The sequence below is a fragment of the Bombus fervidus genome, chromosome 8 (genome assembly GCF_041682495.2).
Source record: "Bombus fervidus isolate BK054 chromosome 8, iyBomFerv1, whole genome shotgun sequence".
NCBI classification, from domain to species: Eukaryota; Metazoa; Arthropoda; class Insecta; order Hymenoptera; family Apidae; genus Bombus; species Bombus fervidus.
Window position 1 is genome coordinate 11242867 of NC_091524.1, and position 16925 is coordinate 11259791.

The following is a 16925-nucleotide window of genomic DNA, read 5'->3' on the forward strand; positions in this document are numbered from 1 at the left end:
GGATTAGTTAGTCGATGACTCAAGGCCAACGTCTCTTCTCTGTTTCACCACGGTCACAAGAAACTCATAAAGGCGCGATGACTTTGCGCTAATTACAGTGTTTCGTTGGATAAGAACTTCGGTTGGAGAGAATTGGAGAGACGTTACCACGTCCCATAATTTGCACGGTTAGCCTACCCATCCGTAAGCTCATAACCCTATCCGCAACCTGGATTTGACGTGATCCTGATTAACCTTTCCAAACCGGCAGATAAATAACTTTCAACTACGTGCTAGACCGATGCGAGTTTCGGGGGCGGCTACCCATCGGTTTAAAACGCTTGTGAGAAACGCCCGGCTACAAATCGCATACTTGCGGATGTATGTAGATTTTCGAGCTTCTTTCATTTACGTATTATACGTATCGTTGTTCTTCTTCGGTCGAAATCTTCCATTTACCATTTCGAAATCGACGAAAATCGTAGTGTTGCCATGTTCCTTGTGCCATGTTTTTGCATTCTTAAATCCTCCATAAACGCACGATTAGTAATTGTCTGTTTACAAAGAAAAATATTTTACAAAACTTTCAAACGCTACGAAACTTTCTCTTTTTCCAACTGGACGAACGAAATTCGCGAAGAATATAGAGAGAAATCGAAGAATAAGTGGAACAGAATCGTAACGAAAGAGCGAAAATCGAAGAATAAGAAATGGAATAACAGAGAAAAGGCGACAGATATTTTTAGACGTTTGGTCGTGATTTTATTCGTGTCTGAAGAAACGGTCGCGTTTCGTATAGTTGGAGGCGGCAAGGTCGGCGTTCAATGGCAGTAGGTGTCTCCGGAGAACGACAAATAAAACAAGTTAGCCTGTTTAAAGGCGTGCCCTTACCACGGTTCGTCACAAAGGCACCGAAAACCGCTCCTCTCCGAAGGGGAGACTTCATTAAAAATGCACCGGCAACTTCGGTGCACGCACTGTCTCCGGGAACAATGCGTGCACGAAATATGCGGACTGGCGTCAAGAGGATCCAACGAATACATTGGATCCGCTGGCGTAACATTGTAAGGAGGACCGTTGTATTTTAGGAATGTTATGGCGAAACGTACCGTCGATACAATTGCCCGCAAAGGCATTTTCAGCAGTTTTAGAACTCGTTTATGAATATTTATGCGTCTTATACGAAACATTCTCAAATTTTATTAGCATTGCAATGAAATTCGACTATCACGATTATGTTGATAAAATTTGAAACGAATTAAAAAATGTACGCAAAAAAGATGTACTAGAAAATATTTAATGCGACTATTAATAATATTCAGTAGGTCGATATTTCATACTCATATGCTCGGGACGCCTATCTATACCGAATTAAATTTTTACAAGCAACGTTTGCAATAAATATCTTGCGACTTCTATGTACTTTTTCAGATCGACTTCTTTCATGAAAATCATGCCTCGACACAGTGCCAATGCAAAATCAAAATACGTCGTATTACACATACAATACGGACATAAATGTTTCTATGATAAATATTCGTATACTTTCATAAGTCGGTGTATATGTTTGAGTTTATATTCCATTTTCTTAATTACACTTAATTTCTCATTATATAACACATACGTATACGTAACTAATAAATTTCGTTATAGCTATCCTTTACAAATCCTGTTAACTGATACAATACAAATGTAAGCTAATTGCTACCTCGAATGTACGAGAAACATAGAGACAACGCAAGAGAAGAGAACATAGCGTCGAAGGCAGGTTAATAAGATCTTCGAAAGTTCGACTTCGATCGACTTCGCGTTTTTATCGTCTCCCAGTATTCCTCTTAATCGTGAACTCGAACAGGCATCAGATAGCAGATTTGGCGTCGATCGAGCTCTCGTTCCGTCCACGTGGGTTCAGGATAGCGCATAATACGACGTGGTGTTTCGTTTTAACCCGCGTAGCAGTTAAGGAGTCGGCTTTCTCGTCGAATTTATCGGCCGTCCGAATCGCGGACCAGCCCATATAACCCGTTCACGATCGGTTCCCACCTCGAGAGAGAGGGAGAGAGACGAACCATATATATATACTCTCTCTCTTTTTTCCTCCCACCAACCCCCTTTTTTCGTCGACGATGCGTGCACAGGCTGGACGCGCGTACTGTTTTCATTCTTTTATAAATCTTGCACAGGGTAATATATATCGGCGTAGCCGGGTGTATTCACTCGCGGCCGCGTTTTATGCGGCCGTATCCTTTTTGCATACGCGCCGCATTGAAATTGATTTCGACCAGGCCGACGGGGTGCGCTTGGACGGCCACCGGAAGATTAATACCCGCAGCGCCCCCTTTCGCTCGCTGTTTTTTAATCCGGTCTCTCTTTCTCTATCTTTCCCTTTATCTCTCTCTCTCTCTCTCTCTCTCCGTCTCTTTCGTTATTCCAACGGTTGATTTGACCAACGCGTGGAAAAGCACGCCTCCAGCGCGTCATCCGCATCCCCTTGTGCATCTGGAATCTTCGCATTTGTGATTTTTGAAAAAAAGGGAGGAACTTTTGGAGGTAGAGAATCCTCCTGGAATTCGGAGGGAATTTTTTGGAGAGCGTCGATCGTTGATGCAGTGGTTGAGAGTCAATCAACGATTATATGTTTTTAAATACATGGTTGCGTAGAATAGAAATGGATAGAAATGAGTGAACAGTCGGTGGAGATAGATATCGATAAAGTTTCCATATGACGAAGCGTTTATACAGAAATGTAAATATTAACTCCAATTATCGAGATGAACAGAAAGTTGGGCGCCGTTTTTCGTAGCGAGATGGGTCTGAGTTCAAATAACGACTATTAACCTCAATTTAATTAGTCTAGCTTGATATTGTTGATTAATTAGCAGTCAACTGTAAAGTGTAAAACAAAATGTTCCTGGTATTGGCTGGCACAAGTTCAAACATCATTCACCGAGATTACGCAAAACCACACGCGTTAATTGGTCGACAGAAATTGGTGCAGCTTGGATAGCCTGTGTTCTATCCCATCTATCGTATTCTCCAGATCTTACACGCTTAAACTATCACTTATCCTGCTTGTTACAAAGAGCTGGAAGAAAAAGAACTTGCGTTCTTTGGAAGACTGCAAAATCGAATTGGAACGTTTCTTTTTTTTTCAAAAGACTAAGCGATTTTACTTCGATGAAATAACGAAATTGCCATGATGATGGCGAAAAGTTATCGAAAGGAATAGTGGATACATCGACTGAAAACGATACACGATTTCAAGGAGAAAGTAAATTCTTCAGCTTGTTCGTAACAATGAGACGAACTTTATGGTCAATATTTACCACATAATCTATGGTGTTATAAGGCTAATAGGTAAAAGGTAATAAGTAAATGTGTTAAAAGCTAATAAATCAAATTTAAACGTTACGGTACAGTTAGTACAGTTAAACGTAACGCTACAATTAGTTCGAGTAAACAATATTAGTTTTGTCCTCGACTATATATATGAATTTTTTAAAACAAGATATAGAATTATCGTTCATCGAATTTGTATATCCCAATCTTATCACTTATCAAGACTTATAGTATTTTAAGAAGGATACATTAATAGAAGATAATGTGATTTTGTTTCGATCTGGTACTCACATACCCGACGATAATGAACCACTCGTTTCGCTTATAATTATATTTGACAGAGAAATGGAAGAGCGCAGGTATAGTAATTTTCGATCAGGATGAATATTTAGGCCTTGTAATAGATTTTCATTTCGCGGACGGTAAACGAAGGGAAAAAAAAGCAAAGCGTCAAACAAGTTTGTTCCATTAAAGCGGTGTAACTAACCCGTTATTGCTATTGAGATTCAAACGCAGTCAGCTATTTCCAGTGAAACGATTTTTTCTCCGGCAGACCGCTTTGTAAACGCGGGTAACGAGTTCCGCCCTCTCTCTCTTTCTCTCACTCGACAAAAAAAAAAAAAGGAAAAAATTGAATTTCGTTGCATCGCAAACTGCTGAAAACATCTAAAATTCGTGATAACAAATGATATATCAATTGTAATAGCGATTGTTTCGTAAAAAGCGATATTTCGACGAGAAAAGAACGTCGATGGTTTCCGTAACATTCGAATAACTCGAGAGCTGTGATCAATCGAAGATCAATTGAAGGGGGTTCGCTTGATCACGGAATTATGAAAATTGAAGGGAGTTAGGATAAAAGATCGCAAGTTGTCGCATTAGAAAAATGTGAATCCAAAAATTCAATTAAGCTTAGTTTCCTTGGATGATTGGGTATATCCCAATTATAGTTTCGATATTATATTGTAATTATTGTATTTCATATGCTATAATGGAAAATTAAAGAAATTGATCGAGATTGGCTTACAAAAAATTCTTTATCGATTTATGAAAAAACTGCTAATTAACATTCTTTTGTAAGGTAAATACCCATATCGTTATTACAATTTCAATATGATATTATAAGCTGTTATTATAGAATGATATAATTACTGTGAATATCATCATACGTAATGTTATTAATATTAGAAACCTAAATATATGTATGCATATATATCAAATCATTTCCGATGATTTCAAAATATTTGAAAAAATTATTCAGTATACGATAGCTTGAACGTAACCGAACGTATTTAGAAATTATATAGAACAAGTTTCCCCTCCATGAAAGAAACGCATAAAAATCCGCTGTTTAATTAATAATTAAGTAACTAATGTAATGTAATGTAACTAATAAGTTACATCCTTTTAAATTAAAAAATTTTCACAAATCTGTGAGATAAAACCAATTTAACCGCGTTCGCGAGTAATCTTCGTAGAAACACCTGCCGCAAAATGTCAGCATGGAAAACGAAACCACGAAAATCGTGTCGAAAGTGGTAGGACACGGTACCACATTGGGTTACCCGATATCTTAGAACGTGACCATAGCTTGGACACCGTCTGCAATATTTGAACGGACTGTGGCTGTGTAATAGAATCGCTCCTTTAAATTAAGTCTGATACAGTCCCGTTCCAGTTACGGGTCGTGCAATTTGTAAAAAAAATTGATATCATTTTCAGCCAACAGAACGAAAGGCGAAACTGTAAAACAGCGTACTTTACCTGGTCGTTTCAGTCTTGATTATATTTGAAATTATTGGCGAAACTGGTGTAATTTTATACTTTCGAAGCTGTCCCCTATTCTCCATGTAATATCTGATATTTTTAAGACAGTTAATGTAGTAACAAATTAAAAAATTTATTTTATCTCCTGTGTCTGTCGAATGATCTGCACATTTTGACGTCTAATTGGCGAGAAAAAGATTGCCACGAATAATCTCCTAATTTCTACGTTAAATAAGTTTTAGTATAGTTGTTTCCTAGCGTCTTCTTATTAAAGCGTCCATACGATATTGACCGATTATTTCAAAAGATATTTTAATCACAGCACGTAATTTTAGATCAGAGTATGAAAACAAAATACACTGCGAAATAATCAGAGTATGTGAATGCAAAGGAACGCGTGGATAAATTGTAAGATAGAAAATATATATTTTAAATACTTAAGTGTAAATAAAAATCGGAATATAATATGAGCTGATGCAGATCCGTACGCTAGCAGTGTTACCCTATGACTGAAAACTCTGAAGCCAACGTCGCCTGTCTACTGTTTATGGTTTGCCTTCGTCCCAGTCTTTTGTCTATAGGCTGTCGATGGCTTCGGTGCTTGAGAAAACTAAAAGACCAGAGTAGAGTTTTCTTAGAAGCGGTGACCACTTCAACATTGTCTTTTTTTATTTTCATCTTTATATGTATCACTTGTGTCTGTACACTCTTTTTTATATTTCTCTCTAAGGATTATGCCGAAGAAAATTCTTATTACGCTATCATACGAGTAACATGTCCCACTAATTGTAACTAGTAGGTTGTTATATCGGTACCTCGTAAAAATGTAGAAATCTTTCGTTCATCCAAATACATTTACGTTTTTCATCTTTTTTTATGAGAAATAGGTTGTTCGATAGAAATTGTCGGAAAAAGGGGAAGAGATATTTTATCTTGGCGAAAGTTGGAGAAGGTAGCGCGAAGAATAGGAAGCGAATAGCACAGGTGTGAAATATTATCTAGAAATTCTGGCAAGAGCAATAGAGCAGTTTCTGTGCACGAGTTTGCAGCGCGGTGAAGTGACTAATACTCCAAGTTATCCGTTTAGGAATCCACCATAAATAGTTGAGGTTGGCACAGATCAGGAAAATGTTTGACGTTCTATTATCCACGCAAGGAAGCGAAATCCTTCGGGAATATTTCTTCGAGAAACCAAATATTTAAATGGCATCGTGACTTCGCGTCTTCAAATGCTATAAAAATATATTTTTAAACACAGATATAAATATATCTATGTCTTCCTTCAACTACTTGGTATTATTCAACTCTTACAACAATTTATCGAATTTACCAAATAGAAGAACCTTCGACAAAAATGTTTCACAAAAATTCACTCTTATTATTCACATTATTCTCTTGATCTTTAAACAGAAATTTCTTTTGGAAGTTGGTTTAATTCAAGTTAAGTATATGTGAAATATTTAAATACATATTAAGTATTGATAATTGTGCTATTAAAAGTGAAAAGATTAAAATCCCCTGAAATTTAGTGCTCCATATCACACAATTAAGAAAATGTTCTTCCAAAATGTCATTGAAATTAGATCAACGAATTTGCAATGTATCTGAAATTCGATTCAAAATTCACAAACTGTGATCACTTTCCCAACAATATTAATCAATCCATCCTTATCATCCTTTCTCCCATTTCCATGCAAACAATCTCCGACCAAACATAAAAAAAAACGCAAACCAACGTTTCTTTATTTGCTATCAGCCACAATTACAGTGGAAGAGCAAGCGTTTTCCGCGACGCGCAGCTGCGACCCGATAGGCACGAAATTCAACGTCAGGGTGGTTACTGGTTAATACGGCAACTTATCCACTTAGGAATACGCTCTAATACCAGACGAAGGTTGGTGTTCGTGTAACAACCGGTACGATGGGTGGGTGAGAATCGTCGGGGTGGGTGAGAATCGTCGGGGTGGGTGAGAATCGTCGGGGTGGCTGGATAACCAGGAGTTTCGTCGGTGCAGAAGTAACGGAGATTGTTACCAAGTTTGGATAAACCGAGCCAAGTTCTCCGGCTGGTACTTACGGGACCGGTTGTCTAGCGACGAAAACGCTTGGACAAAGTTTATTCCTCCAGCTTCCCCCCTTCCCCTCTTTGCTTCTGCCACCCCCCTAAGGAACGGTCGAGACACTGATTTACATAACGATTAAGTTAATTAACGAGCAGCACCAGCCGCCGCAGTTGGATTGTTAATTTCAACCGCAAAACGACGAATCGTGTCGAACTCGCGTCCCCGTGGCGTTGAACGTGAAACGCGGAGAATTATTAGCGACACGAGTACTACGCTATGCTATGAGTACAGTTTCGCGTGTATTCGCGCAACTTTAGCGAAATAGATAAGATTTTGTGCCCTTCGGGGCTTTCGAGTTACACTTCTATAAAACAATGATTCTATTCTATAAAACGATGAAATAACAGACAGTCAGTCAGTGCGTTATAGCGAGGAATTTACATTTATCAATCGAATGAAAGAACAACATCGACAAAGGAATGTTGATATTAATAGAAGCCAGAGGTAGGCGGGAAACAATACTGTTCTTACCATAGCGAGAAGTATAAATTTACAATAGAGGAATTAAATTCCTTTTGCAACCACCACGATTCGTTGTTTGCCATTGATTTGATATTTCACCGTATAGCATTGCTTAATACCCCTTCTTGCTTTGTTCGTTCCTATGAATATTCGACAATTTAATCATTTCATTCAATTTACACAATATCCGATTATAATAATCCTGATTTGTGTGAAATGAATCCATACTACATATTATCTGTATATTTAAGAAACTAGAGTTTCCAGTGTGTATATTTTATTCATCTTGTTCTGCATACTTTTATTCCAGAAACTTTCTCAATTATTCTAAAAACAATCAACATGAAAAGCAATCTTCATCTAAAATAAAACAGAAACAAATAAATATTTTCGGTGAGGCTTATTTAACTTTAAGTTCTTCCGCTATCTTTATATCATCAAATTCTGATATAAGAATCTTCGTATATGAAGAAATTATATCCAATAGGATATTCCAATTGACACAGTTAGAAGCGTAGGATCTTTCCCTTTGAATCGTATTTTATTTTGTTCCAGGTGAATAGGACGAATTCAGGAACATTCGCTCTTGAGATACGATCTCGTAAAGAAAATAATTTTTCGCTTGTTTACTTTTCTCTCTCGCTCGCACGCTCGGATCTCTCACTCGCGCACCTTCACTGACCTATTTCAAGCGCAACGTCCTTGCGGTGGCCACCACCAGACGCTGAGTCAGACGATTTTTTACTACTACTACTATTACTACTACTACTATTACTACCACTACTACGCAAAGTACACGTTTCCAAGAAACAATGTGGGTCACGTGAATTTCGCCCGCCATTCACTATTCCAGCGTGTTTCCAATACCAAACTTTAAGTCCGTGTATCTTAGAAACTAATTGAGATATCGACCTCGAAAAAAGGATGTCTTTTATGGCGTGATTTTCCCTATCTTCTTAAATGGCCTTTGTTAGAAATTTAAATTTTATGGCTTTTCGGGATATCTTTTACGATTTTTATGATTTTCACGATTTCTATAATTCGATATCTTAAGGACTAATTCAGATATCAATTCCGAAAAAAAAGGATATTTTTACGCTTCTTCGTCTTTGTCGAAGATTTTCGTCCGAAGTTTTACAATTTTTCCGGACGAGTTTCAAGATAAAAGTCAATGTTACGTAGAGTAGATGGTTTTACGAGTTGTATAAATATTTATATAATAATTCATATATTGTATAAATATTATTAATAATATTTAGAATATTTGTAGAAACGACGAAGCTTTCATTTGTCATAAACGACATCAGTTCAATTATTTTCATTTAACATTTATTTTGATAATAAGAATGAATCTATATATATATATATATATATATATATATATATAGATACGAACAGGAAAAAAGTGAAAGTTTGCGACGATTTAAAGGATAACGCTAGAATTAATCCGACAGCCGCGTAAAATATAGAAGGTTGAAGGATGTAGCTGAGCTTGGATTAGGATTTAAAGCGTTCCAACGTGGCTGCTGCTCTCTGCAGATAAGATTTTCATTGTCCGTCAAGGTCATGGAATATTTGTTCGATCTCGCTTCCTTTGAACAGTCACGATTTTCCAAGGATTACCTTGAATCACCCTGGGAATTCTTCCACAGCTAGGAACGCTCTTGTTTTTCTCAACTTCTTTTTGTGAATTAGTCTTTAGAAATAGACTTTTTATGAATATCTTGTAATATAACTTCGCCGTTCTAAATCACCATGCTCGCATTTTCTCATTAATAATTTAATTAAATTCCAGAAGTCTTTTAAATAGGAGCGTGAAAAGGCTATGCGAGTTGATATATTGTTATATTTGAAAGGCTGAAACAACTGGTGCAGGCAAGTTTGAGCATTGAGAAAATGATACATACAATCTGTATCTAGATATTTGTAGAATATTCTTGTGAATTTTAGTTTTCATTTATTTATTAATTTTATTAATACGTATAATATCAGTGTTTTAATATTTGCAGTCTTTTCTTTCTTTTTCTCGCTTTCCCACTGAATCTTTAATTTCTATACGTTATTAGGTAAAGAGAAATCAATAAGATTCCTGTAAATGATTAAATAAAGAAATCTCTTCCAATAGAGAAACAAAGAAATTTAAAAATTTCCGGACGTAAGAAAGCAACAACGAAGACAAAGTATCGTTCATAATTTCAGAAATTTTACATATTTTTTACTAATATATTTTTACTAGTAGTATAACTTGTAGAATTATTATTTCTACGTGCCTACTAATTGATTTCCTATAAATTTTATTCAGTAGATAATACTAAACGTATGTTCTTAGTATTTTCTCTTTTATAATCAGTTATACAAAAATGACACGTGATTCAATAGCGAAGAATTTTCACAATTGTCATGGAATTGTATTAAGAATTCCTATTTGACAGTTTGAAAATATCATTCGCTGTCTGCGATATTCTACTTCCTTTCAAGAACTCCTTCGTAAAAATTGTCATCCGACTATTTCAAGCATCGTCGAGATGTCTCGAGTCGCATTCACCTTTGACGGAGGAATCGACGAGGGAGAATTGTCACGTCTTACGACCATCGGCTAGAGTAAACACATTTTCACGAAGTTTGGCAAGGAAAAATGTTGATTTCGAAGGGACGTGTGCACACTACTGCACACACGCGACAAGAGTCTGCGTTTCGTCGGGATTTCCAGCGTCGATCGAGAGTGAGACTCGATGAAATTGCTTTCGATGCGTGAGTCAAACGTTTTTACAGATATACGTATACGTGTATTCAACGGAAAAGAAACGATCGAGTTTTGCGCGAGCAAAATCTCACTTCAGCGGTTGGACGAGATAATTGTTAATGAATTGAGATTTCGTAATATAAAATGGAGAATATGAACTTTTTAGAAATTATCGAATTGTATTCGGATTTCTAGCGATCTTTGATGGAATTTCTCTTTCTTATAAAAAAAACCTTTAAATTGTTTAAATATCGCGCTCAATGTAATCGAAATATTTCTTAGCCATTACGTCCGATGCAATTAGTAATTTTGATTTTCGATCAAATTTCATTTTTACGATATCGTAAATTAATTAATATAGCAGTAATAATACAACACTAGAGGAAATAAATCATCGATAAAGTGAAATTTATCAAAGCGATCTAAAAATCTTTTATCAATTGCGCCCAATGCAATTGCAAAGTTTCTGAAATATTACGCGAACAGCTTCGAAAATGGTGGCTTCCTTTGATTCTGCCGCAGTACTTGTACCACCGTCTCTTTCAATTATGTCTATCTCGCAAATTAATAACGTAATTCAATCCGTCATTCAATAACGCGTTCCATTTGTAACATCGGAACGTGCACAACGTTTACGCGTTTCTTCTCGAACGCTACAATTTTCCGACAGACAAAAACAAAAATAAAATAGGAAACTATGTACTCACGATATCGAAGTCGAGATTCTCAGCGATCCAGTCACGGCCTTGCTTGAATTCGTCGTGTAGACCCATGATGTACAGGGTGTCGAGGCCATCGACGATGGTCGCACCCATATTTGAAGCACCAAAGATGCTAGCGCTGTGGCCTCTTTTCGAGATTGGTCTCAGCTCGTTCTTTCCCCAGGCGTACCTCACGTAGTTGTCCCAGCCATGTTTCATCATCTGCATACATAAAAAGAGCGCGATCAGATCAAACAGTTCAAACAAAATCAATATATGTAAATCAATCATAAATATATAGTATACGGTATAAATTACAGGGTTACGAATGAATTTATAACTCTAATTTTTATTCAATAAGCGACACACACAACGCAAAAATTGCCCAATTTCATCGATCTTAATCATTTGGTTCCTGGAAAATTAAATATATACTAATTATTGTTACACTGTGAATTTTCATACAAACTCTTTATCAATAAAATATAGCATGTTACGAATATAGCGTTATAACGAGTACACTTTCGTTCATTGGATGTAACATAGTTGCGCTATCGTTTATTCTAATTTTTATCAAATTCTTTCAGTTGCGAGAAATTGGACACTTTTCGTATTTGGAAGAACTCATTTCGAAGTAGAATGGACAGCGGATGAAGAAATTTTTCGTAAATTTCATTACGAAATTCTTCAATAAGATACGATAATTCAATTGTTGATATTCCAAGGCAACGTCGAGAGTGGATGTAATAACAGTCGAGTAAATCGCTTGGTGCGCGTGTTCAGATGGGTAATTACGTTGCAAGATAAGTTTCCTTGTGGAGAGCAAGAAAAACTAATGCATGGCGAGACAAAGACATCATCAAGTACTCGAAGAGATTCGCTTCAACTACTCTGACAGGCATTTCTGCTCTCTTCCTCCCCTCCAAACTCTTCTTCTTCACGGGTTCTTGGCAGTAAGAACGCACTTCCGTCTTCGAGTTTGCCTTTCCATCGTAGAAGCATACGATGTTCCGAGATTTTCCAGGAAACATAGGTACTCGTTCTGATGTCTTCGAATCGTATACCAGGAAACGAAAGTTTCTCTTTTTTTATATTTTATTTCTGAAACAAATTTCGGTGCGAGCTTCGAGGTTGATGTTTCGGAAAATAGGCCAGTCTCAGATACGTAGAAATTCCTTTCTATCAATTGAAAAATTCTGGACTCTATGAGGAAATCTATACATTTACCATATACTAAATTGAATTTAATTTCATACTTTGTATATCATAAGCATTTACAGAGGCTTGTTTAAAGCTTCAGAAAATCTGTAGGATTAAGTATGTCGAATTTGTAATTTCGCATTATTTAACAAACTTGTTGAGGTTATTAGATGTATGTGAATACAAAGGATAAATTGTAAGGTAGAAAATATATTTTAAATACTGAAGTGTAAATACAAATCGGAATATAATTGAGCTGATCCAGATCCGCACGCTAGCAGTGTTACCCTATGACTGAAAACCCTGAAACCATCGTCGCCTGTCTACCGTTTATGGTCTGCCTTCGTTCGAGTCTTTTGTCCATACGCTGTCGATGGCTTCAGTGCTTGAGAAAACTAAAAGACCAGATGTAGAGTTTTCTTAGAAGTGGAAACCACTTCAACAAAATTAAAGATACGTTGGGAAATATTCCAAAATGATACTTATTTCATGTCCAGTAAACCCAAGTAAACTCCAGTAAAGTCTCATCCTTAATTGTCATAATCGATGCGCGTATAAAGTCACATATTCACGTCTTTACATTCAATTCGTACTGCAAGTATAATCAGAGTCAGAGAGTCAGTGAAGATTCCTTTAATGATTTGGATATTTAATAGAATTTGGATGTTTGAACATTCAGTAATTCATTCTGCTTTCAACGTAATTCAAACGATTGTCGCAGATACATCCCTACTAAATAGGGACAAAAATGAAAAGGAAAGACAAAAGAATCCCTAAAATGCGTACAACGAGGGAAAAAATTGGCGAACGAAATTTGGCAGAATAATTCGAAGCGAATTCACACGTGTCATTGCTGGTGAAAATAATAGACGGATCCTTGGTACGTAAGGGATGGGGTGGACAGCAACGCGAATCGTACCGAGAAAAACGAATATATTAGCCTGTCCGGCCGTTCGTTGACCATTATTCCCGTTCTCTTTGATTTTTCGAGCCATTTGCCGGCCTCTGCCAGTCCGCAGCCGCTTCATCACGTTTTTATGGCGGTATAATTCAGGGGGCAGTATAATATCTGTGGGCCCTGGCCAGTGGCACCAACAGAAGTGAGTCCTTCTCTCCAACCTTTCTCTGCGGTCATCGTGAATTAAAAAAAGCAAAAAGAAAAAAGAAAGGGGAGAGAAAGAGAGGGAACGAAAAAAAGAACAATAAATTCACGAGGGAACGATGAAAGGGGTGGGATGTGTGGAATTTTTTTGACGCGGCGGTATTCATGACGGATGAAGATGGAGGGAGAGATTGAGGAGCGAGAGCAGTTGATCTCGTCGATGAACTTTCGCGAATGTTCTTATTACAACCTGGCTACATTGTTTCGTGGATGGGATAATCTTCCTACCAGGTGATTCGATGTAATCGCGTTTTGATCGAGTTTTAATGCGAGCCTGCGCGCACACGATGCGCTCGTAATTATTTAAATCGAATTTGCGAATAATTATATGAGTGATCGTATGAATTTTTGCGAATATTTGCAGTAAATGTAATAATTTCACAGATTCAATGTCCAAATATCATACATGGTTTTCATCCAAAAGTCTCATGGACTGATTCCGTTATTATTTATACACGTTAAACTGACAGCTTATCGAACGTTAAAAGCGTATCATGATTAAAGCCTTAATAAACCAAATATTAAACATTAAAATGATCGAATAACATCACCGTTAACTACAAGATTTTCATCGATTCAACAAGAGATTCTATTCACGATGCAAACGATTCAGCCAATTCAAACTATCACATTCTATCGTTTCAAAGTCTCGTCTCGACAAAAATTAGAGAGAAGCATAGATACCGCATTTTTCCATCCAACCAGCGGCATGAAATCCAAACCATAATCTGGTTGCGAGTAGAGGAGGACGAAGGCAAGGAAGGAACAATCCTGACCAAGGTTGGCACCCGTGGAAGGGAGCGACGTTGCAGAAAATTGCAGAAGGCAGCCATCGTGGCCGGTGGTGGTGCGAATCGCGACGTTCGACCCTTTTTGTCCTTATCCACGTAATCGCGGCTAATTTGTTCTGCGGTGAACGCAGGCAACGTGTACAGGACGAGAGGTTTCCACGCTCTACCCTCCTTTCGATCGTAATCTGGTTAACATCCGTGTTAGGATTAAACCATTAGCCCGACGGGAAAGGATACGGAAGGAAGAACAACCGGCAAAGTCGAGCCTCGTGGCCGACGTACGCGGTCCTGCCCGATTATTTCCCCCCTGCAAAGAGATTCTCGTGAACTTTGATGTTCCACCTTTAATCCGCTTAATTTTCTTCGATCTAACCGGTCAAAAATGTACAATCTTGTTCTCTAGCGAAATTGTTTCTTGCTTATATAATAATACACGTATCCTTCCTGCGATTCTACCTCCAATCATAGTTTTTTAACACGATGAAATGCAAAACACAAGGCAGGAAATGGAACGAAGTAAGTACTTTTATAAATACGAAAGTATGATTGTATCTATTGGTACAAAAGATGATTGGTTGGCTGTGTTCGTATTTCACATTAGCGTTGAAGGATTAAGGTACAGTAGGATTTCGATTTACTGAACGCTTTTTATCCGAACGGTGGATTATTATTTTTATTCGAACGTTAAACTATGGCAAGCATATCGACCAGTAAAGGAAAACAGATAGATGCTTTATGTCGTATTATTTTTAATATGTAGACGAAACACGTAAGTTCATGCAATGAATAAGTCAGTGAAATTATTAATTAACAGAAGAAAATTATGTATACTTTTGTTAACCCTTCCGTTTTGCACTAAAAAGAAATACAGCAACACTTGAAACAAGTTGTCTTATGTGGACAGTTACGTATCTCTTAATCAATTTATGTATACTCCTTATACGACAGGTGTTAAAATTATAGACCTATAACTGTATGTTCTTATGCATTCACTAAGTCTATCATTTCTACTTTACTGCAGGTTGAATAGAGGAAAGGTCAATTGAGTTAGAATTTAATATCGAGTTCGTTGGAATCTTAAAAGAAATTTGATTCATTCATACGCAATTTTTAATTCGTTGCTTATGCTGCTTATAAATCAAAGAAAAAAGCTTGTTATCTGTAATAGTTTACGAGATAACAGGTCGTATAGCTTCGAGCGAGGCACCCTGCATAAAACCCTTGTAAATCCCTGGTGGTTGGTATCCCACTGAATAACAAAAGGTCACTCGAGGGAACCATCTCCTTCTCATCCTGGAACTTGCCAGGAGAAAAAATTTCTTTTCAAGGCAATGCTGCAGCGCGTTTCCATTAATAAACAAACGGTGCACGGTCGTGCAGAGAGGGCTGTGCTGGTTTCGAAAGGATGCAAGCACGGAGGAAAGAAACCTTGCTGGTCGATCGAGCGTGCATCGCTCTGACTGGATAAATAAGACGAAAAAAAAAAAAAAAAAATTAGAAGAAAAAAAAAGAAAGAAGGAAGAGAAGAGAAAAAGTCGACGAAGCCACTTCGATGCGTGCTCGCGAGATTAAGTACAGGGTACGCGATGCAAACAGCTCTGTATATCGGAGATCACAGATCAGTCACCGTGTGATTCGATCGTGACTGGAATTCGATTGATAAAAGTCCATCTACCGTAGAACTGGTCTCTCTATGGAGAAATACGAATATATTATTTATGAATTACGTTCGTTGGAATAACTTCGGGAACTTCTAGACCTTTAAACGTGATTTTATTTTTGGAGTAGATAAGGTTTGAAACTATCGTACGTTACGTATTAGAGCTTTCATTATTATGTGTTTTATGTTCGAAGAGAAATTACTATCTCTTTGGAAAGTGTCCTCGTCAATAACTAGAATATTAATTAAACAGCGAATGTAGTTGGTGATTTACCGTATCTGTAACTTAATAAACATATTCGACTTTTTATTAGCACTAATCCACTCAACATTCGCTTGATCCATTATTTATTATACTATCTCATTATTGTATATGTATAATATATAATATAATAATATATAATAATAATAATGTATATATGCAATTTAGATACGATTGTAAACAAAATGACTATAATATAAAAGTATTAAGATCAAACATTTTTATAATTTTATACAATTATACAGTATATACTCTTCCTCGTCTTTCGCTTCTTTATTTCAAACACCAAATTCTATCGCTCGAAACTCAGTGATTAGCAATGAGCAATCACACGAAATTCCAGCTACTATGGTAACAGTTGTTTATATTTTTTATCATTGGGGTATAGAGAAGGAGCGGTTTAATGGCATTGGCGGTGATTAATTTTGGCGCAATGAGTTTAAACAGCAGTGTCCTGTTCGAGCTAGGGCCAACACGCAATTATTTGTAGGGAACGCGAGCTCTGTAAATACCTGTTAGTTGATACGTCAAACAGTCGCTATTTGGCGAGATAATCTGTTAGCAGCGGCATTTCGACGATCCATTGTCAGCTTGTTTAGCATACGAGTCGAATAAACAGGCTCCTTAACGTTTAGGTTTATTAAAGTTAGTCGGCCATCGATAATACAAATTTTATAATATTTAGTCTGAACTGTAATAGAAAAAAAAATACACGTTTACAGGATAACATCTATTT

The 16925-nt window shown here is 37.0% G+C and overlaps 1 protein-coding gene across 3 annotated transcripts in view; it reads right to left on the reverse strand.

The window, feature by feature from the left end:
* The window catches only part of Alpha-man-ia (alpha-Mannosidase class I a), a 218109-nt gene that overhangs the window by 104429 nt on the left and 96755 nt on the right, over positions 1-16925 (reverse strand). For all 3 annotated transcript variants that reach the window (XM_072009292.1, XM_072009291.1, XM_072009293.1), the window contains one exon: positions 11121-11336. In XM_072009292.1, the coding sequence (XP_071865393.1) occupies positions 11121-11336 (216 nt within the window). The remainder of the gene's footprint in view (positions 1-11120; positions 11337-16925) is intronic.